The sequence below is a fragment of the Nerophis ophidion genome, linkage group LG08 (genome assembly GCF_033978795.1).
Source record: "Nerophis ophidion isolate RoL-2023_Sa linkage group LG08, RoL_Noph_v1.0, whole genome shotgun sequence".
Taxonomy (NCBI): domain Eukaryota; kingdom Metazoa; phylum Chordata; class Actinopteri; order Syngnathiformes; family Syngnathidae; genus Nerophis; species Nerophis ophidion.
In genome coordinates, this window is record NC_084618.1 from 27,793,630 (window position 1) to 27,816,758 (window position 23,129).

The 23,129-nt window shown below is 41.1% G+C and overlaps 1 protein-coding gene across 5 annotated transcripts in view; it reads right to left on the reverse strand.

Moving 5' to 3' along the window:
• LOC133557603 (netrin receptor UNC5D-like) overlaps positions 1 to 23,129 on the reverse strand; it is a 586,800-nt gene that overhangs the window by 98,641 nt on the left and 465,030 nt on the right. For all 5 annotated transcript variants that reach the window (XM_061908184.1, XM_061908185.1, XM_061908187.1 and 2 more), the window contains one exon: positions 1,493 to 1,670. In XM_061908184.1, the coding sequence (XP_061764168.1) occupies positions 1,493 to 1,670 (178 nt within the window). The remainder of the gene's footprint in view (positions 1 to 1,492; positions 1,671 to 23,129) is intronic.

Sequence of the window (23,129 nt, forward strand, 5' to 3'; positions counted from 1 at the left end):
GAATGAACAACAGAAACAGACAGGTTTAAATAATACAGGTGATTAGTGCAAACAGGTGTGAGACATGAGGACAGGGGCGTGACATGAGGAGAAGGTGAAAACTAATGAGTCACCAAGGCAACAAAAGAAACCAGGAAGTGCAAACATAGTCCCCCCCCAAAACAACGAACATGACCAAAACAAAACATGATCCCATGGGCGTGATAAGAGGTGCATATACTGTTAAATATGATGTAAAATACTGTACTTTAGAGGTGCATATACTGTTAAATATGATGTAAAATACTGTACTTTAGAGGTACATACACTGTTAAATATGATGTAAAATACTGTGCTTTAGGTGCATATACTGTTAACTATGATATAAAATACTGTGCTTTAGGTGCATATACTGTTAAATATGACGTAAAATACTGTACTGTACTAACATTGTTTACATATTACATATAGTATAGTCGTGAAATAAGAAATATTGTACATATTATACATGGTATTGTCGTGAAATAAAATAGTGTACATATTACATATAGTATAGTCCTGAAATAAAACATGTTGAACAAATTACATATAATGTAGTCTTGAAATAATAAAGTATTTTACATATTACATTTAGTATTTTTGTGAAATTAAATATATTGTACATATTACTAATTGTATAGTTGTGAAATAAAAAATAATGTATATATTACATGTAATATTGTTGTGAAATAAAACATATTGTTCATATTTCATATAGTATCGTCATGAAATACATATTTTTTTTTACATATTACATATATCAACGTCGTGAAAATAAAATATTGTACATATTACATATAGTATTGTCCATCCATTTTCTACCGCTTATTCCCTTTAGTATTCTCGTGAAATAAAAAATATGTGAAATGAGTGTGAATGTTGTCTTTCTATCTGTGTTGTCCCTGCGATGAGATGGCGACTTGTCCAGTGTGTACCCCGCCTTCTGTCCGATTGTAGCAGAGAAAGGCTCCAGCGCCAAAACAAACATTCACAGATCGATAAAAAATAGTAGCGAGTAGCGAGCTGAATGTAGATAAATGGAGTGCAGTAAGTCGCGTTTCTTCTCTATAAATATACTCAACTAAAAGTAAATGTATGTTGCGTAAAAACTACTCTTAGAAGTACAATTTATCCCAAATGTTACTCAAGTAGATGTAACGGAGTAAATGTAGCGCGTTACTACCCACCTCTGCATATTACATACCCTGTATAGTATTGTTGTGAAACAAAGTATTGTACATATTACATATAGTATAGTCTTGAAATAAAAAAAATGTGTACATATTACATATATTATTGTCGTGAAATATGAAATATTGTACATATTATGCACAGTATTGTGGTGAAATGTTATAGTTGTAAATGCAGCTTATTGACGATCAGACAACTGGTCCACTATCAGGTCTCGGTGGACGTACTGGTGGGGAAAATAATCATCAGGAAAAAAAAAAAAAACACCTTCCACCAAACTCACCGTACACGACCACAGGAGCCGTGGCGCTGCGGCGCTTGGCAACGATGTTGCTGGCGACACAGGTGTAGTTTCCCGAGTCCGAGAGGTGGGCCTGGGACACGATCAGACTGTGGTCGTCTTTTGTTTCGGCCACGACGCCGCCGGCGCTCAGAGGCTCGTCGTTTTTTAGCCATTCCACCTGAAGACGACACAAACATGCTCAAACACAACGAGGATGACGGAGGAACGCTGGTCACCGTGGAAGATTTCTGGATGTTTCCGTCACCGGTTTTGACACAATAGGAGCTACTAAGCAGCTGGAATGTTGGCTTACGCTTTTTAATAAATACATTCGAGAAAAGCTTTGTTCTTTCTTTTGTTTTTTTTAGAATCACATATTTACATTCCACGAGTCTGTTATCACCTTTACCACTGTTAGCAACATGCTAACAACCTGGTGTGCTTTGCTACCTGTGTCCGCTAGCTTACTACCGCTTAACTAGGCTAACTAGCATAGGAAACTAGTCAGAAATGTCCAACTTCTAATTAGGAAATCTGCACCGGAGCAAGTGACGGGTACCGAATACCAATGATGTGCGGTCAGGGGGAGGCAGTGCCTCACCTGTGATCATGCCGAAGCCCGCCCCTTGGCGCGGGCGGCACGGCGGGCTCCGTGGCCGACGGCGGGTCCTCCCGGCGGCGGCGCGTCCCGACGGGCTATGCGTCGGGGATGATACGCAGAAGTCTCAGGGCCTCGTGGCGGGGAGGGTCTCAAAGGGCGGGGTTTCGGCCCCGTTCCACCTGGGCGACCCTCCCCACCAACGACTTGGCGCGCCTGGCAACTCCGGGCTCCGCAACCAACGGACGGGCTGCAGCCGCGCGGTTTCAGGGATACACACGCAGAAGTCCCAAGGCTTTGCGGCGGGCTCCGGCCCGCCCCTTGGCGCGGGTGGCATGGCGGGCTCCGCGACCGACGGCCAGGCCGCAGCCCTTAGGCCGGCGGGCGTGTCCCGGCAGGCCGCTCGCCTTTCGGAACCTTGAACCGGCATCCGCTTCCAAGCGTGGGATTTCGGGCACCCAACTAGCTTTATACCAAAATGGATACATGGATGATACAGCAGAGGATTGGGAGAATGTCATGTGGTCAGATGAAACCAAAATAGAACTTTTTGGTATAAACTCAACTCGTCGTGTTTGGAGGAAGAAGAATACTGAGTTGCAAATCCCAAGAACACCATACCTACTGTGAAGCATGGGGGTGGAAACATCATGCTTTGGGGCTGTTTTTCTGCTAAGGGGACAGGACGATTGAACAGTGTTAAGAAAAGAATGAACGGGGCCATGTATCATGAGATTTTGAGCCAAAACCTCCTTCCATCAGTGAGAGCTTTGAATAGTTGACCAAATACTTATTTTCCACCATAATTTACAAATAAATTCTTTAAAATTCCTACAACGTGAATTCCTGGATTTTTTTTTCACATTCTGTCTCTCACAGTTGAAGTGTACCTATGAGGAAAATTACAGACCTCTGTCATCATTTTAAGTGGGAGAACCTGCACAATCGGTGGCTGACTAAATACTTTTTTTGCCCCACTGTGTATGTGCCACTAAAGACTGTAGGACAGGGGTCTCAAACTCAATGGGCCTGGGGGCCCCTGGATGCAGAGTCTGGGTGCGGCTGGGCCGCGAGAAAATATTTCTTAAAAAATATATTTTTAAATGTCTTTATTTTTATTTTCAATGCAAAATCAAATCAAAATATAAATGATCAAATTGAAAATTAAGAAATGTGAGCCAATGCAAATTAAATACTGAAGAATACAAATAACGGTTGGATTTGGTCCAGGTTATCAGGGACTCTTATTACTAATGGACAGGCGTCACGGTGTGACTGCAGTCAGGTACGTAAGAAAACAATCGTCTCCATGGCAACGTCTCTGTCGCTTTCACTCATTTGCCGCTTTTCCACTAATGCAGGGGTAGGCAACCCAGAACGTCGAAAAAGCCATTTTGGACCCAAATAACACAACGCGGGCGGCACTAACATTTAACTTTCATATTAAGGTGGGGGCCGCAAAATAACGTCTAGCGGGCCGCAATTGGCCCGCGTGTCTGAGACCCCAGCTGTAGGACAACAGAAAGCTATGTTCGAAATAAACTAAAGAAAAAAAAGAAAAGTGTTTGTTTCCCTGCCAAGTGTTTGAACCGGCTCGTGTGCAACAAAGGGTGTAGAAGTATGGCACCGTGTGAAGTATTTTAAGATTTCTGAGCGTAGCAGCCGAGCAATAGTGTGACAGATAGCTCGCCAGTAAAAGCGGGGGTAAATTATCATTAACGTAAAAGCGACCGCGGAGGACGATCGAGGCGAACGCGCCGTGACTTATGGCGCCCTGTTTCGGGATGAAAAAAGTGCGCTCCCGCTGGGAACACGTGTTTGTTTGTCCACCGACTGAGGGATTAGACGAGCGGCCTACAAACCGGGAGATTGCCTCGCTCTTTTCCACGCGGGCCTCGCCGAGAGGAGCCGGAGATCAATACATCAGGAATCACGTCGTCACAAGCGCTTTCTTCCCCGCTATTTGACGGAGCGAGAAGTCTTTCATCACGCGCTTTAATTTGGCCGCGCGCAGTTTCACGCCGAGCCCCCGCCGACGGGTCGCGTCGCTCACTCCATCAGGCGCTATTCGCCCGCCTCGCCGTGTAATCAAGCGGCGCACAGCCCAGGGTTCGCCATTACATTTGCCATCCGACGCCCAATTATGGCGACGCCGGCTCGCTTCCTCCCGCAGTTATTTGCGGGGGGGAGGAAAAAAAAACCTTCTCGCAGGTCCGGGCTAAAAAAGAAAAAAAAAAAAGGAACATGAAGGCTTTATGTGGAGGGTTGCTATGGAGACCAAGGTTAACAGTGTTTGCTGCGGAGACGACAGATGGACGCTAACAACAGGACAAAGTTTGTGTTTGTGCATCGAATAAAAAGTCACGTTAACAGAAGGTTTTGTTTGTTTTGTTCAGGAAACACGATTATTTATACCTACAGCTTCGGAAATACACCGAGGTTCTATTTGGTCGCCCTTGTTTGCGCGTGTTAGTCACTCGCCTGCTGAGCCCGCGCTTTTTTTTCATACACTGTAGAAAAATGTTATTGAAGAATTCCTGGAATTTCGGGAAAACTACTTTGTTTTTTGTCCCTATTAAAGGCCTACTGAAACCCACTACTACCCACCACGCAGTCTGATAGTTTATATATCAATGATGAAATATTAACATTGCAACACATGCCAATACGGCCTTTTTAGTTTACTAAATTACAATTTTAAATTTCCCGGGAGTTTCGTCCTGAAAACGTCGAGTAATAATGACGTGTACGCAAGACGTCACGGGTTTTAAGGAAATATGAGCGCTACGCACACACACAGCTAAAAGTCGTCTGCTTTAACGGCATAATTACACAGTATTTTGGACATCTGTGTTGCTGAATCTTTTCCAATTTGTTCAATTAATATTGGAGAAGTCACAGTAGAAAGATGGAGTTGGGAAGCTTTAGCCTTTAGCCACACAAACACACGGTGATTCCTTGTTTGAAATTCCTGGAGGTGAAACGTTACTATGGATCAGAGCACGGTCAAGCGAGCATGAATCAAGACGAAATGTCAACCTGCAGGTTTCGGTGAGAAAATTGTGGTTAAAAAGTCGCTTCTTACCGGAGAAAAGCTAAGCTTGTGCCGTCCATAGCTGCCGTCGACTCCCCTGAGACATTGGCGTCAAGACACCCGTGGAGACACCCTTCCGACTATCAGGTACTATTAAACTCACTAAAACACTAGCAACACAATAGAAAGATAAGGGATTTCCCAGAATTATCCTAGTAAATGTGTCTAAAAACATCGGAATCTGTCCCAATTGCGCTTTTTTCTTTTTAAACTTTTTTTTTTTTTTCTTTCTAGTCGGTTGCTACCAATATCCTCAAACACGAATCTGTCATCCTCGCTCAAATTAATGGGGAAATTGTCGTTTTCTCGGTCCGAATAGCTCTTTTTGTTAGAGGCTCCCATTAAAAATAATGTGAATATGTGAGGAGCCACCGGTCAATGCTTAATAATTTGTCCCGCGGCCCGGGGGGGGAGGGTGGGGATCCTTTTTTCTTTTTTTTTTCCTTTGTCATGAAAAAGGGAAGTTTTTTTCATCAAAAAGGGAGGTTTTTGTGGTTGGTGCACTAATTGTAAGTGTATATTGTGTTTTTTATGTTGATTTAATAAAAAATAAAATAAAATAAATAAGTATATATATATATATATATATATATATATATATATATATATATATATATATATATATATATATATATTTTTTTTTTTAATAAAAATGAATCAAAAATTATTCTGCGGCCCGGTACCAATCGGGCCATGGCCCGGTGGTTGGGGACCACTGCGGTAGAGGCAGGGCTTTTCTCTTAGCACCGAAAGTTGTGAACTTTATCGTGGATGTTCTCTACTAAATCCTTTCAGCAAAAATATGGCAATATCTCGAAATGATCAAGTATGACACATAGAATGGACCTGCTATCCCCGTTTAAATAAGAAAATTGTCACAACAAGGCTTGGACGTGGATTGTTTCTTCGACGCAGATGAGGATCAGCACGAGCGAGGCGTGGACGTGAGTAGACGATATTTATTTAATAAACAAACAACAAAAAGTGCTAACAACGGAGGTACGAAACTTGGCTACACAGTACAAACCTGAAACAAAAACACCTGCTCGATGGCATGAAATGATGGACATAAACTAAAGGACTTCGCACAAAAACAATTGGCTATGAACTATAAACAAAGACTTACTTGGACAAAATGAACAGCGTAGCAAGGCATGAAGCAGATAAACGAGGGCGTGAAGGAGGTGCGGCATGGATAGCGTGTGTGAAGATCCCAGAATGAAGACAAGAAAAAGAGTGACTTAAAGGGGAACATTATCACAATTTCAAAAGGGTTAAAAACAATAAAAATCAGTTCCCAGTGGCTTGTTGAATTTTTGAAGTTTTTTTCAAAATTTTACAACTCCCGGAATATCCCTAAAAAAAGCTTTAAAGTTCTTGATTTTCGCTATTTGCGATGCGACTGTCCATTTCCCTGTGACGTCACACAGTGTTGCTAATACAAACGACATGGCGGGTACCACTGCAAGATATAGCGACATTAACTCGGATTCAGACTCGGATTTCAGCGGTTTAAGCGATTCAACAGATTACGCATGTATTGAAACAGATGGTCAGAGTATGGAGGCAGATAGCGAAAACGAAATTGAAGAAGAAATTGAAGCTATTGAGCGAATAGCTATTGACGCTATTCGGCCATAGCGTGGGTGTACCTAATGAAGTGGCCCATAGCATGGCTGCCTTATTAGCATAGCCGGTAAAATGTGCGGACGGAACGATCAGGACTTTCGCATCTTGTGACACTGGAGCAAGTTAAATCCGTCGATTGGTAAGTGTTTGTTTCACATTAAATGTGGGTATCTAGTTTCAAATGTACATACAGTTAGCGTAAATAGCATGTTAGCATCGATTAGCATAGCATGTTAGCATCGATTAGCTGGCAGTCATGCCGTGACCAAATATGTCTGATTAGCACAAAAGTCAACAACATCCACAAAACTCAACTTTGTGATTTCGTTGACTTAATCGTTGCAAATGCATCTGCAAGTTATCCATACATCTCTGTGCAATCTCTGTCTTAGCATCGCCGGTCAAATGTGCAGACACTCTGGCAAATTCAATGGGGGTCTGGCGGCAGATTTCTTGCCAGTGGTGCAACTTGAATCCCTCCCTGTTAGTGTTGTTACACCCTCCGACAACACACCGACGAGGCATGATGTCTCCAAGGTTCCAAAAAATAGTCGAAAAAACGGAAAATAACAGAGCTGAGACCCGGTGTTTATAATGTGAAAATGAATATGGCGGGTGACGTCACCTTCTGACGTCATCGCTAAAAGACCGATAAACAGAAAGGCGTTTAATTTGCCAAAATTCACCCATTTAGAGTTCGGAAATCGGTTAAAAAAATACATGGTCTTTTTTCTGCAACATCAAGGTATATATTGACGCTTACATAGGTTTGGTGATAATGTTCCCCTTTAAGTAGCTATGATAATTAGTGAAAACAGGTGTGAGGCCGAGGACAGGGACATGACATGACAGGCGAAAAGTAATGAGTTGGCATGAAGACGAAAACAAACCAGGAAGTGCCAAGACAGAACTTAAATGTCCCAAAAAATAAACATAACCTGACCAAAACCAAAACATAAACTTACAGGCGTGACAAAAATCTCATTTCAGTAGGCCTTTAAGAGGAACGTTTGGACCATGGGTGTAAAACTCCGGCCCGCGGGCCAAATTTGGCCCACCGTGTAATTTCACTTGGTCCTTGAGGCAATATCAAATTTACCTTAGAGCTGGCCTGCCGCTGTAACACCGCATTCACCGCTAATACTCATACTTGCCAACCCTCCCGATTTTCCCGGGAGACTACCGAAGTTCAGTGCCCCTCCCGAATTTCATTCGGGACAACAATATTTGGGGTGGGCTTTAAAGGCACTGCCTTAGGCGTTCTCTCCAACCTGTCTCCACGTCTGCTTTTCCTCCATACAAACAGCCTGCTGGCCCAGTCACACACACAAGTGAATGCAAGCATACTTGGTCAACAGCCATACAGGTCACACTGAGGATGGCCGTATAAACAACTTTAACACTGTTACAAATATGCGCCACACTGTGAACCCACACCAAACAAGAATGACACATTTCGGGAGAACATCCGCACTGTAACGCAACCTAAACACAACAGAACAAATACCCAGAACGCCTTGCAGCACTAACTCTTCCGGGACGCTACAATATACACCCCCCGCTATCACCAAACCCCGTCCACCTCAACCCCACCGCCGAAAAGAGGCATTCAATTTTTATTTAAATTTTATTTGATATGCCATTGATATTTTTTTAATTATTATTATTATTTGAAACTCGATTTTGCATGTCACTATAAAGTTATATAAGCCTTGCTTGTTCAATATTCAATGCAAAACTTTTTTGGGTCACTATTAAAAGGTTAATTTTTTCAACCTTGGCCCGCGGCTTTGTTCGGTATTAAATTTTGGCCCACTCTGTATTTGAGTTTGACACCACTGGTTTGGACGGTGGAACAGTTGAACCACGACATTACAAACCCCGTTTCCATATGAGTTGGGAAATTGTGTTAGATGTAAATATAAATGGAATACAATGATTTGCAAATCATTTTCAACCCATATTCAGTTGAATATGCTACACAGACAACATATTTTTATCTTCAAACTGATAAAAAATTTTTTTTTTTTGCAAATAATCATTAACTTTAGAATTTGATGCCACAAATCTTTCATCCTCCCTAAAATTAATGGGGAAATTGTCCCTTTCTCGGTCCAAATAGCTCTTGCTCCCAAGCTGTGGAACGACCTACCTCTGAGGGTTAGACAAGCCTCCTCTCTTCCTGTTTTTTAAATCTCTCCTAAAAACATACTTTTATTCCTTGGCTTTCAACACTGAGTGATATCCATCCTGCAATGGCGCTCCATTATACACCTGCTGTAAACCTCTTTTTATGTTTTATTTATTTATTTTGTATCATGTTCTGTTTGTGTTGTGTTGTTTGTTCGGTTCTCGTATTCTCTTTTAACCTGCCCATTGTACAGCACTTTGGCTACCCCTGTGGTAAATTTTAAATGTGCTTTATAAATAAAGTTGATTTGATTTGATGCTGGAGGCTCACATTATAAACAATGTGAGGATGTGAGGAGCCCTCACACAGGTGACGTCATTGTCTGCTACTTCCGGTAAAGGCAAGGGTTTTTTTTAGCGACCAAAAGTTGCGAACTTTTCAGCAAAAATACGGCAATATCGCGAAATGATGAAGTATGACACATAGAATGGATCTGTTGTCCCCGTTTAAATAAGAAAATCTCATTTCAGTAGGCCTTTAAAAGGCCGTGCAATTACGGCAGCCCTTAATAATGTCGGCCGGGGGAAAATTGGGACAAATTCGGGAAAATGGTTGTACCGGGAGATTGTCGGGAGGTGCACTGAAATTCAGGAGTCTGCCTGGAAAAATCGTAAGGGTTGGCAAGTATGTTTTTAGGGCGGGAAAGCCATTCATAGAAGGTGATTTCATTAACAAGTGCATGTTAGAGTTTTTAAGAAATCTTTTCTTGCGGCCCAACCTTACCCAGTTTCTGCATCCAGTGGCCCCCAGGTAAATTGAGTTTGAGACCCCTGCTGTAAATAGACCACTGCCCCACCTTTTTTTTATGGGGAAAAACTGCCAGTTCAGTTGTCAGAATTTTACTGTAAAATCTAAAGCTGTTTACAATATTATTATTATTATTATTATTTTTACTATATATTATTGTTTTTTACCGTTAAAAAAATGTGGTACTGTTTTTCCATTGTAAAACAACAACAATATATTTTATGGTAAAACATTTTTTTAGTTCGGTCACCAGAATTTTGTTGTAAATTTGACTTCTTCTTTTTTTTTTTTACAACATATTACTGTAAATCGACCACTACATCGATTTTACTGTAATTTTATTTATTTATTTATTTTTTACAATATATTACTGTAAAAGGAAAGACAGTGCCAATGTTTTCTTTTTTAATTCTGGCAATTGAGATGCCAGTTTTAACTATAAAATTGACTGTGGGTTTTACAACATATTACTGTAAATAGAAATACAGTACTATTGTTTTTTTTTAATTCTGGCGACTGAGATGCCAGTTTATGCCCCGCCCCAAAATTTTAGTACCTTTTTTCATTTACAGTGATACACTGTAAAATCAACATTCATGGATTTTTCCGGTTAAAAATTTACGGCTCAGTCAACAGAATTTTATTGTAAAATTTACAGGTTTTTTTCTTACAACATATTACTGTAAATCAGGGGTCACCAACCTTTTTGAAACCAAGAGCTACTTCTTGGGTATTGATTAATGCGAACTGAGATGCCAGTTTTTACTGTAAAATTGACTGTGGCTTTTACAACATATTACTATAAATAGAAAAACAGTACTATTTGTATTTTTTTAAAATCTAGCAACTGGCAACCGTAATAAAAAAAAATGTAGTACAAAGTGTCATCAACCTAGAGATTTTTTGGGGGGAAAAAACTTACAGTTCAGTCAACAGAATTTGATTGTAATTTTTTTTTATTTTATTTTTTTTTTACAACATATTACTGTAAATTGAAAAGCAGGACCTTTGTTGTTTTTAATTCTGGCAACTGAGTTTTTTTTACCATTGAAAAAAAATTGGTACCTTTTTCCATTTACAGTAATACACTGTAAAATAACAACAGTAGATTTTATGGTAAAAAAAAAAAAAGTCAGGTCAATATCCATAATTTTAGTGTAAAATGTACGTTTTGTTTTTTTTTAAAAACGGGCAGCTTAGTCGTCAGAATTTTCCTGTAAAATGTAAATGTCATTTTTCTTCACTTTTTTTTTTTTTTTTTACAAAATATTACTGTAAAAAGGAAAACGGTGCCACTGATTTATTTTTTAATTCTGGCAACTGAGATACCAGTTTTTACTGTAAAATTGACTGTGGCTTTTACAACATATTACTGTAATTTCTGGCAACTGAGCTGTCACTTGTAATTTTTTTTCATTTACAGTAATACACCGTAAAATCTTCATTCATACATTTTTCTGGTAAAAAAACAACAACTTACAGCTCAGTCAACAGTTGTATTCTAAAATGTACAGTTTTTTCCAACAATACAAAATAGCACCACTATTTTTTTCATTCTGGCAACTGAGCTGCCAGTTTTATTACCTTAAAAAAACGTGGTACCACAAAAACAGCCATACATTTAGAATTGGCAGTTTAGTCAACAGAATTTTACTATAAACATTTACAGTGATTTTTTTTAAAAAAATAACATATTACGGTAAATGGAAAAACGCTACCACATTATTTAAGGTAAAAAATTGGTAGCTCAGTTGCCAGAATGGGAAAAAAAACAGTGTTGCTGTTTTTACATTTACAGTACTATGTTGAAAAAACCCTGTACATTTTAAAAGGTTTTTACCCGAAAAATCTATGAATGTTGATTTTACGGTGTATTACTGTAAATGAAAACATTTACTAAACAGTACCACTGCCCGAATGCAGCTGAGATAGGCTCCGGCACCCCCGCAACCCGAAAGGGAAAAGCGGTAGGAAAACAAATGGATGGCTGTTTTTGTTTTTTTAAATTCTGGCCATTTTTTACCGTTAAAATGTAGGACCGTTTTTCCATGTACAGTTACATAGTGTCAAACAACAGTAGCTTTTACGGTAAAAAAAAATAAAAATAAAAAAGAGTCAGGTCAGTAGCATGAATTTTACAGTAAAAGTCACGTGTTTTTTATATTTTTTTAGTCAACAGAATTTTATTGCAAAAAATTTACAGGGGATTTTTTTTATAACATAATATTGTCAATAGAAAAACAGCACCACTGTTTTTTTACGGGGGGAATCTGGCAGCTTAGTTGCCAGAATTTAATTATAAAATTTAATTCTAAAATTTAAAGGTGTTTTTAAATGTTTTTTTACAATATACTACTGTAAAAGTAAAAAAAAAAAACCAGTGCCACTGTTTTTTTTTAAATTCTGGCAAATGAGATACCAGTTTTTATCGTAAAATTGACTGTGGCTTCTACAATATATTACTGTGAATAAAAAAACAGTACTAATGTTTTTTTAAATTCCGGCAATTAAGCTGGCATTTTTTGTCGTATATAAAAAAAAGTAGTACTTTTTTCCATTTACAGTAATAGGACGTAAAAACAACAACGATAGATTTTATGGTAAAAAAAAACTTCCAGCTCAGTCAACAGAATTTTTTTGTTTAATTTAAAGTTTTTGTTGTTGTTTTACAACATATTATTGTAAAAAGAAAAACAGTACCATTGTTTTCTTTAAGTTTTTACCGTTAAAATAATGTGGTACCATTTTTCCATTTATAGTAACACACCGTAAAAGCAACAGCTGTTGATTTTATGATAACAAAAATACAAATCTGGCAGGTCAGTCGCAATAATTTTACTGTAAAACTTACAGTGCTTTTTAGAACATATTACTGTATATGGAAAAACAGTACCACTGTTTTTTTTTTTAATCAGGCAACTAAAATGCCAATTTTTTTTCTGTAAAAAAATTCTGGTATTAATTTTCTATTTACAGTAATACTGTCAAAGTTAGTTGGTGACGAACCCCAAGGCAGGCATGGAGTGAGAAAACATGGTTTTAAAACAAACAACTAGAACAAAACCAAAAAAAAGGTTCAAACCAAAAGCGCGCACGTGGGCGGATAACAAACAAAAGGCCTAGCGTGGAAGCTAACAGGTATCTAGAAGGAAACAGAAAAACTGGAAACAGCTAATGGCTGACAAGAAAACACGAAACCAAAAATCTAGGACAAAACAAACTACAAATAGCTAAGAGGAACAGCTTACCACTACGACGACAAGGACAAATAGTAGCACGACAGGTAGTAGCTGTAATGATGACATCGACAAATCACGACAGGTAGCAACGACACAAAAGCAACAATAATCCAGCCCTGACTGGAAGAACAAAGGAGGTAAAATAGGAGCTGGCTGATTGACATCAGGTGTGGCCAGGTGCCAATCAGCCGCAGCTGAGGGGAAACAAAGCACTCAGGGAGACAAACAGGAAGCTGAACCAAAATAAGAGTGCTGACAGGAACTAAGGACAGGAAATACTAAACACACAGAGGAGAAACTAAAACACAAACTGTCAGTGGCAAGCCTGACAAAAATAAGCTGTAAAAACAACCACTGTAGAAAAAACCAACAATTTTACAATTTTGTAAAATTATTTTTTTTACAACATACATACCAGTTTTTTTTTACCGTGGAAAAATGAGTTTTGACACCTGAGCGGGATTAAAGTTTGCACTGGCTGGCCTCTGTAACGGTCCTCCAATACCAAACCAATTACCAAAAAGTATCGGTTCTGGATGTAAATCCTTAATGCTATCACGTATTGTAGAACCAAAAAAGCGTGTCATGAATGTGCTAGCATACGGTAAATTGTGTTTGTATTTGTTAGCGTTTGCTTCGGTGAGTTGATATATATGAGTGTGCATCTTAGAATGTGCTAACATGTGTTACTGTATCTGTTAGCATGTGTTAATATCTGTTAGCATGTCTTTCCTTGAGTCGATATCTGGTGGCGTTAGCACATTGAAGTCTTTTGAAGTGACTCTGTTAGTTTGCTTGTGCCGGTATGTGTTAGCATGCGTTAATATTTGTTAGCGTGAGCTTCCATGAGTTGATATCAATGAACGTGTGTCTTAGAATGTGCTAGCATGTGTTACTGTATTCACTTGCCTGTGCCGTATATGTTAGCATGTGTTAATATCGGTTAGCATGTCTTTCCTTGAGTCAATATCTGTGAGCACGTGTAAGCATCCGTTAGCACATTAAAGTTACTCTATTAATGTGCTTGTGCCGGCATGTGTTAGAATGCGTTAATATTTGTTAGCTTATCTTTCCTAGAGTCGATATCTTTGGGTGTTAGCACATTGAAGTCTTCTGAATTGACTCTATCAATTTGTTTGTGTCGGCATGTGTTAGCAGGCGTTAAAATTTGTTAGCCTGTGTTTCCGTGAGTGGATATCAGTGTGTGTTGGAATGTGCTAGAATGTGTTACTGCAATTATTTGCCTGCGTCAGCGTGTCAAAGAATGTGTTAGCTTGTAATAATATCCGTGTGAATGTATCAATCTCGGCGTGCTAGCAAGTGGTAGCATATATTAGCACGTGTTAGCATGTGGTTTCTTTGCTTTAAAGCGTATTTTCTGGTCCTATTTTGGCCCCGGTGAGCTCTGCCGTCGGCCCCCTGCGCGTTAAGGGATTTGTGCCAGACAATCAGAGTCAGTGATGAGATATTCTTTGTATGCTGGAATAGGGAGGAGGGGAAAAAAAAAAAAAAAGCGCTAATAGGAAATAGTTGGAGTGTCCTCTGCTCGCTAAAGCAGACGTAAGCTGTTTTGCTATCAAGACTCCACGGCTTATTGCTAGCATCACAGCGGGCCGCAGATAACGCGGCCGCGTCTTATTTCCATTAACGGCGGCTTGGTCGGCTCCCGCGTGGCTCGGTTCCGCTGCCAGGCGGATAAACATGCTTCTTTCTTCTTTAATGGCGCCGACACCAGAGGATTTGGATGAACTTTGTGCGTTGGCTTTGCCGCTTGTCAGCAGAAAGCGGAGCGCAAATAAACGTCCGAAACGGACAACACGCGCAATTAAAAGGGGTAAAGTTGGATATAAAGACTCTTTAAGGCAAGGGGTCAGGAGCCTTTTTGGCTGAGAGAGCCATGAAAGCCAAATATTTTAAAATATATTTCCGTGAGAGCCATATAATATTTTTAACACTGAATACAACTGATGACATCTACAGTGGGGCAAAAAAGTATTTAGTCAGCCACTGATTGTGCAAGTTCTCCCACTTAAAATGATGACAGAGGTCTGTAGTTGCTACTAGCGGGGTGCATAAAATAGTCAGGAATTGTCATGGATACAAAGGATTCTGGGTATTTGTGGTGTTGCGTTTATGCTGTGTTACTGTGAGGATGTTCTCCCGAAATGTGTTTGTCAATCTTGTTTGGTGTGGCTTCACAGCGTGGCGCATATTACTAAGAGTGTTAAAATTGTTTATATCACAACCATTAGTGTACTCTGTGTCACCCAGTATCCCTTGCAGTCGTGTGCGTGTTGCCGCGGAAGCCACACACAACTTGATGCTGGACTGACAAGTAGATCGTACATGATGTAGAAGGCGACAAAGCCAATGGCTTCATAGCACGCCCTAAAACTTATTATCTGGGTGACTGCCGGGAGTCATTCTAGAGAATATTAGCGTCTCCTATTGTCTTCTTCGCATCATGTAGCGGGTCTTAAATGGCTCTTTGAATGGCAAAGGATACCGATCCTAGAACCATGTATATCAAATATTTCCGGATGGTTCAACCGCCACCTGCCCAAATCTAATTAAAATCTATTTTTTCGTCATGTCACCCACCCGACCCGCGGTTTATCCGCGGACTCCGCGGATGAGACCGCAAACCGCGCATCTCTAATAGGTACACTTCAACTGTGAGAGACAGAATGTGAAAAAAAAATCCAGGAATTCACATTGTAGGAATTTTAAAGAATTTATTTGTAAATTATGGTAGAAAATAAGTATTTGGTCAACCATTCAAAGCTCTCACTGATGGAAAGAAATTTTGGCACAAAATCTAACGATACATGGCCCCATTCATTCTTTCCTTAACACAGATCAATCGTCCTGTCCCCTCAGCAGAAAAAGAGCCCCAAAGCATGATGTTTCCACACCCATGCTTCACAGTAGGTCTGGTGTTCTTGGGATGCAACTCAGTATTCTTCTTCCTCCATACACGACGAGTTGAGTTTACACCAAAAAGTTATATTTTGGTTTCTTCTGACCACATGACATTCTCCCATGTGCTCTCTGGCAAACTTCAGACAAGCCTGGACATGCACTGGCTTAAGCGGGGGGACAGGTCTGGCACTGCAGGATTTGATTCCCTGTCGGCGTAGTGTGTTACTTGTTGCGATCCGTGACTCGGATCTTCACATAATATTGTTTATTTTTCCATCTTTGTTCTCATTCTTCATTTGATCCGTTTATTTCCCGTTTAGTCCATCACCATGGTTACTTATTAGTTTCAGCTGCTACTCCCGGTTCCTGCACACCTGTTCTCTGTTAATCACCTTCCCTTTATAAGCCAGCCTCTTCTGTTTATTCTTTCTGGGACTCTAGTTTGTTTTCACACAACGTAACGTCAGGTATGCTTTTCTCGCTAGCTCATTAGCTCAGCCACCTAGTCATCTTTAGCTCACATACTAAACATCTTTGTTTTTACTTTTTATGCCTTCATGCCAAGTCTTAGTTCTTTATATTTCCTAGCTTTCACGCTAGTGTCTTTTGTTTCCCTTTTTATTAGCTCCAGTGTTTTTCTTCAGAGCTCACCTTTTGTTAATACATTTGTTAGATCCTACCTTTGTTGTGTTCTTCGTTTGACGCATCCACGAGGGAATCGAATCCGGTACCACGATGCCGAACCGGCGTTACATTACTGATGGTAACATTTGTTGCTTTGGTCCCAGCTCTCTGCAGGACATTCACCAGGTCCCCCCGTGTGGTTCTGGGATTTTTGCTCACCGTTCTCATGATCATTTTGACCCCACGGGATGAGGTGGTATAGCTCGGTTGGTAGAGCGGCCGTGCCAGCAACTTGAGGGTTGCAGGTTCGGATCCTGCTTCCACCATCCTAGTCACTACCATTGTGTCCTTGGGCAAGACACTTTACCCACCTGCTCCCAGTGCCACCCACACTGGTTTAAATGTAAAAATTAGATATTGGGTTTCACTATGTAAAGCGCTTTGAGTCACTAGAGAAAAAGCGCTATATAAATATAATTCACTTCACTTCACAGATCTTGCGTGGAGCCCCAGATCGAGGGAGATTATCAGTGGTCTTGTATGTCTTCCATTTTCTGATAATTGCTCCCACAGTTGATTTTTTCACACCAAGCTGCTTGCCTGTTGTAGATTCACTCTTCCCAGTCTGGTGCAGGTCTACAATTCTTTTCCTGGTGTCCTTCGACAGCTCTTTGGTCTTGGCCATAGTGGAGTTTGGAGTCTGACTGTTTGAGGCTGTGGACAGGTGTCTTTTATACAGATAACGAGTTCAAATATGTCTGCTGCGTTCGACACCGTCGACCATGCCACCTTAATCACTCGTCTTGAGAACTGTGTGGGTATTAAGGGCGCTGCTCAACTGGTTCCGGTCGTACCTAGCCGACAGGAGTTTTTGTGTAAAAATAGACAGTTTTATGTCTTCCACAGCTCCTCTACCACATGGGGTCCCCCAGGGCTCAATCCTTGCCCCAATCTTCTTTGAGCTTTACCTTCTCCCCCTTGGTTCTATTTTTAGGAAGTATTGTATTGCATTTCATTTTTATGCCGATGATTGCCAGATCTATTTTCCCATGGCACAAAACAACACAGTTCAACGTCTCATTGACTCTCTGCACGACATCAAAGCCTGGCTTTCAGCTAACTTCCTGAGTCTAAATGAAGACAAAACAGAAGTTATGTTGTTCGGTCCAAGTCGCTCTCCCTCCCCCAACGTTGACCTCGGCACTCTGACCCCGTATCTCAGCGACTGTGTCACAAACCTGGGGGTAAAGTTCGTCTCAGATTTTAAATTCGAAAAACAAATCAGCAGCGTCGTTCAAAAAAGCTTTTATCAATCACGCCAAATAGCGAAAGTGAAACCGCTTCTGTCAGGACATGATCTCGAGAAATTAATTCACGCCTTTATCTCGAATTGTTTAGACTACTGCAATGCCCTGTATGTCGGCATTAGCTAAGCCTCCCTCGCCCGCCTGCAGCTCGTGCAGAACTCTGCTGCTCGTCTGCTAACACAGACCCGCAGACGTGAGCACATTACCCCTATATTAGCGTCCCTTCACTGGCTCCCTGTGCGTTATCGAATCAATTTTAAACTCCTTCTATTTGCTTTGAAATGTCTAAACAACCTAGCGCCAACATATCTCTCCGACTTCCTTCAGCCTTACTGCCCCACTCGACCCCTAAGATATCAGCTGCTACTGACGGTCCCTGACACAAGGCTGAAGCTTAGAGGTGACAGAGCTTTCGCCGCTGCTGCTCCCAAGCTCTGGAACGACCTACCCCTGAGTATTAGACACGCCTCCTCTCTTCCTGTTTTTAAATCTCTCTTAAAAACATACTTTTATTACTTGGCTTTTAACACTAAGTGATATCCATCCTGCAATGGTGCCCCATTATACTTTTTATCATGTTCTGTTTGTGTTGTGTTTTTTGGTCGGTCCTTGTATTATCTTTTCACCTGTCCATTGTACAGCACTTTGGCTACCCCTGTGGTAAATTTTAAATGTGCTTTATAAATAAAGTTGATTTGATTTGATTTGATTTGATTCAAACAGGTTCCATTAATACAGGTAACGAGTGGAGGACAGAAGAGCTTCTTAAAGAAGAAATTACAGGTCTGTGAGAGCCAGAGATCTTTCTTGTTTGAAGTGACCAAATACTAATTTTCCACCATAATTTACAAATAAATTCTTTAAAATTCCTAAAATGTGAATTCCTGTTTTTTTTTAATATTCTGTCTCTCACAGTTGAAGTGTACCTATGATGAAAATGACAGACCTCTGTCATCATTTTAAATGGGAGAACTTGCACAATCGGCGCAATTGCCCCACTGTATTAAACAGACAAGAAGCAAGGAATTAAACAGAGACTGGCTTCAATTTAGCTCCATGAGGAGAAACCCGTAGACCTGTACCCTTGTACAGTGTCGTCCCACGCTCTGACAAGAGAATACTACGCCTCCTCTTTCATTTGGACTTTCCCAGATTACAACAACTAAATGCATGTATCTCTTATTCTTTTTAATAACATTGTTATTCTAAATCTAACCAATAATAAATAAAATACTTTTGACCATTATTGCGACTTCTTGAACAGGTGCGGTAGAAACAGATGGATGGATTAAAATGCATGAGAATGTTTTGTATTTTGAAAGTTATTTTTACCATCGGAATTATTCATTACTTATCGTGTTAAGCAACGTCAGCTAAGACTTATCTGAGAACCAGATGCAGTCATCAAAAGCGCTGCATCTGTCTCGAGAGCCATAGGTTCCCTACCCCTGCTTTAGGGCGAAGTATTTTATTAATCCTACTGTAAAACTGGGGGCGTTCGGCAAAGAGCTGTCAGTCAAGCGCGCCGGCACTTTGATAAGGATGTAGGAGTCGGCGGCACGCGACAACACAGGGCAACGCGGCGGGACAGTGTGTGATACCGCCATTGATATTCACAGGGGGTGGGAGTTGTTAAAAAGTCCACAGCGACACTCTCACAGCAGGGGGGAAGGTTCCAATAAGTCCCAGCAGGACGTCTTTCTTGCCTTTTTTTTCTTTCCTTCTTTCTTTTAGTCGACATGTAAGTCACGGACACAAACTACTTTTGTTTCCATTTGATGTCATGTTCACCTAATATGTGCTTTTTCCACAGGAAAACTGCAGGGGACATTTTTAATGTCGCTTACTATATTGTGCAGATATCATTCATTTATCATTAATGACATGTAATACTCAATATTTGCCAAGATATTTTGTTGGGGTATTTTAGCAGTCTACATGTGCTTTGTGGATTTGGAGAAGGCATTCGACCGTGTCCCTCGGGAAGTCCTGTGGGGAGTGCTCGGAGAGTATGGGGTATCGGACTGTCTTATTGTGGCGGTCCGCTCCCTTGACGATCAGTGTCAGTGCTTGGTCCGCATTGCCGACAGTAAGTCGGACACTTTTCCAGTGAGGGTTGGACTCCGCCAAGGCTGTCCTTTGTCACCGATTCTGTTCATAACTTTTATGGACAAAATTTCTAGGCGCAGTCAAGGCGTTGAGGGGTTCCGGTTTGGTGACCGCAGGATTAGGTCTCTGCTTTTTGCAGATGATGTGGTCCTGATGACTTCATCTGACCGGGATCTTCAGCTCTCACTGGATCGGTTCGCAGCCGAGTGTGAAGCGACCGGAATGAGAATCAGCACCCCCAAGTCCGAGTCCATGGTTCTCGCCCGGAAAAGGGTGGAATGCCATCTCCGGGTTGGGGAGGAGACCCTGCCCCAAGTGGAGGAGTTCAAGTACCTAGGAGTCTTGTTCACGAGTGAGGGAAGAGTGGATCGTGAGATTGACAGGCGGATCTGTGCGGCGTCTTCAGTAATGCGGACGTTGTACCGATCCGTTGTGGTGGAGAACGAGCTGAGCCGGAAGGCAAAGCTCTCAATTTACCGGTCGATCTACGTTCCCATCCTCACCTATGGTCATGAGCTTTGGGTCATGACCGAAAGGCTAAGATCACGGGTACAAGCGGCCGAAATGAGTTTCCTCCGCCGTGTGGCGGGGCTCTCCCTTAGAGATAGGGTGAGAAGCTCTGTCATCCGGGAGGAGCTCAAAGTAAAGCCGCTGCTCCTTCAAATCGAGCCAGATGAGGTGGATCGGGCATCTGGTCAGGATGCCACCCGAACGCCTCCCTAGGGAGGTGTTTAGGGCACGTCCAACCGGTAGGAGGCCACGGGGAAGACCCAGGACACGTTGGGAAGACTATGTCTCCCGGCTGGCCTGGGAACGCCTCGGGATCCCCCGGGAAGAGCTAGACGAATTGGCTGGGGAGAGGGAAGTCTGGGTTTCCCTGCTTAGGCTGTTGCCCCCGCGACCCGACCTCGGATAAGCGGAAGAAGATGGATGGATGGATGAATGGATTTTAGCATATATTGACTTACAAAACCCAAAACCAGTGAAGTTGGCACATTATTTAATTCGTAAATAAAAACAGAATACAATGATTTGCAAATCCTTTTCAATATATATTCAATTGAATAGACTGCAAAGACAAGATATTTAATGTTAGAACTCGCAAATAATCATTTCTCTTAGAATTTAAAGGCAGTAAGACGTTGCAAAAAAGTTGCCACAGGGGCATTTTCACCACTGTGTTACACGGCCTTTCCTTTTAACAACACTCCTCCGAGCGCGTTTGTCGTGTCGGCTTCAAACTACAACAGGAGAGAGATTGAACCCTTCTGATTAAACGTTAGAATAGAATACAGAATAGAATGGACTTTATTGTCACTATATTTGCATATAACGAGATTAAAGACTCCAACTTAAGGTGCGGTAGTGGGAACAAATATGGGGTTAAATAAATAACATAAGAGGTAATAAAGGAAAAAACTAACAATTGAAATAAACACACTACTACCCAATAACAATAATAAGCAATCCTGTACAATAAACAAAACACTATACAAATAAAAAATTCTGTACAATATACAGAATATGACAAGAGTACCGAAGTAATAAATAACAATCAGTGTCGGACGTGTTGCACTCGAAGGGTAGGATTGCACAGTAGGGTATTAGGGCATGATATTGTATAGGGGTGAATTATTATTATTATAAGTTAGAGTTCAACAAAGAGGCTGTCTCTGAGCCTGTTTGTTCTGGCTCTGATGCACCTGTAGCGCCTGCCTGATGGTAGCAAGTCGAACAGGTAGAAGCCAGGGTGTGTGCTGTCCTTGGTAATGTTTTTTGCTCTGTTGAGGCAACGGGAGTTGTGTAAATCCTTCAGGGAGGGCAGGGGGACAGCCGATGATTTTTTTGTGCAGACTTTAAGACCCTCTGAATCGCCTGTTTGTCTGCTTCAGTGCAGCTGGCATCCCACACTGTTATGCAGTACGTTGATGTATGAAAGTTGATGAATGACTTTTAATTACTGCTCCGGTTTTGATTTTATCAGCCTTTCAGCCCTGCGCTGAAAACCATTTCGAAGATGGCCGCCGTGCGCAGACACAGTGAGGGAGACGTTTTTTTTCCGTACCGTCTGCTGCTGGTGCGCACGCACCAACATTCGTGAGGGAGGGGCTGTGATCGTCCATACCAAGATGGCTGCCAGGTGCCGTAGCTAAGGCGGTATGTTTAAAGTTGGCGTTTGCCTGCATATCGTAAAAACAAACGTCCAACATTTTACAACTAATTGTACACTTATAGGTGCCGACCATCAGGGCCGAGTTGCGACGAGAGAGTGTGTCGATGTTAAGATATTACGCCGCGTTGGTAAGTCTATCTGTTTGCTAATAGTAGCTACTAGCCATACCCATGTATTTTCAAAAGGCGGTTAGCATCGGGTTTTAATCCCGTTTCCTCCTATGTTTCTGCTCCGATTGAATTTATTTGTATGTTCGAGTCTTTATTTTGGGTACTTACATATGGTGCCTGACGGTTGTGGCGTTTTAAGGCCATCTGCACTTTTTATGCGAAGAGTTGGTAGCTCTATCTGTTTGCAATTAGTAGCTACTAGCCGTACCCATGTATTTTCAATGGGCGGTTGGCATCGGGTTTTAATCCCGTTTCCTCCTATGTTTCTGCTCTGATTGAATTTTCTTTTTAGGTTGAGTCTTTATTTTGGGTACTTACATATGGTGCCTACAAGTCTGATGTATAATACATGTGTATACAATTTTTTCTTTGTGTAATAATCCATCCATCCGTCTTCTAACGCTTATCCGGCCTTGGGTCGCGGGAGCAGCAGCCAAAGCAGTCCCGTCCATCGCTGCTTGCAGCTTTTTATTTTTCTTGTTTTTGAACACTGACTTTTTGCAGTGTACCTGCTACTACTTCCGTACTAGGGCTGTGAATCTTTGGGTGTCCCACGATTCGATTCAATATCGATTCTTGGGGTGACGATTCGATAATATATCGATTTTTTCAATTAGATTCGATTCTCGATTCAAAAACGATATTTTTCCGATTCAAAACGTTTCTGTATTGATTCAATACCTAGGATTTCAGCAGGATCTACCCCAGTCTGTAGATTTTTTTTAAAAAGAAGCTTTTATTATTGTAAAGGACAATGTTTTATCAACTGATTGCAATAATATAAATTTGTTTTAACTATTAAACGAACCAAAAATATGACTTATTTTATCTTTG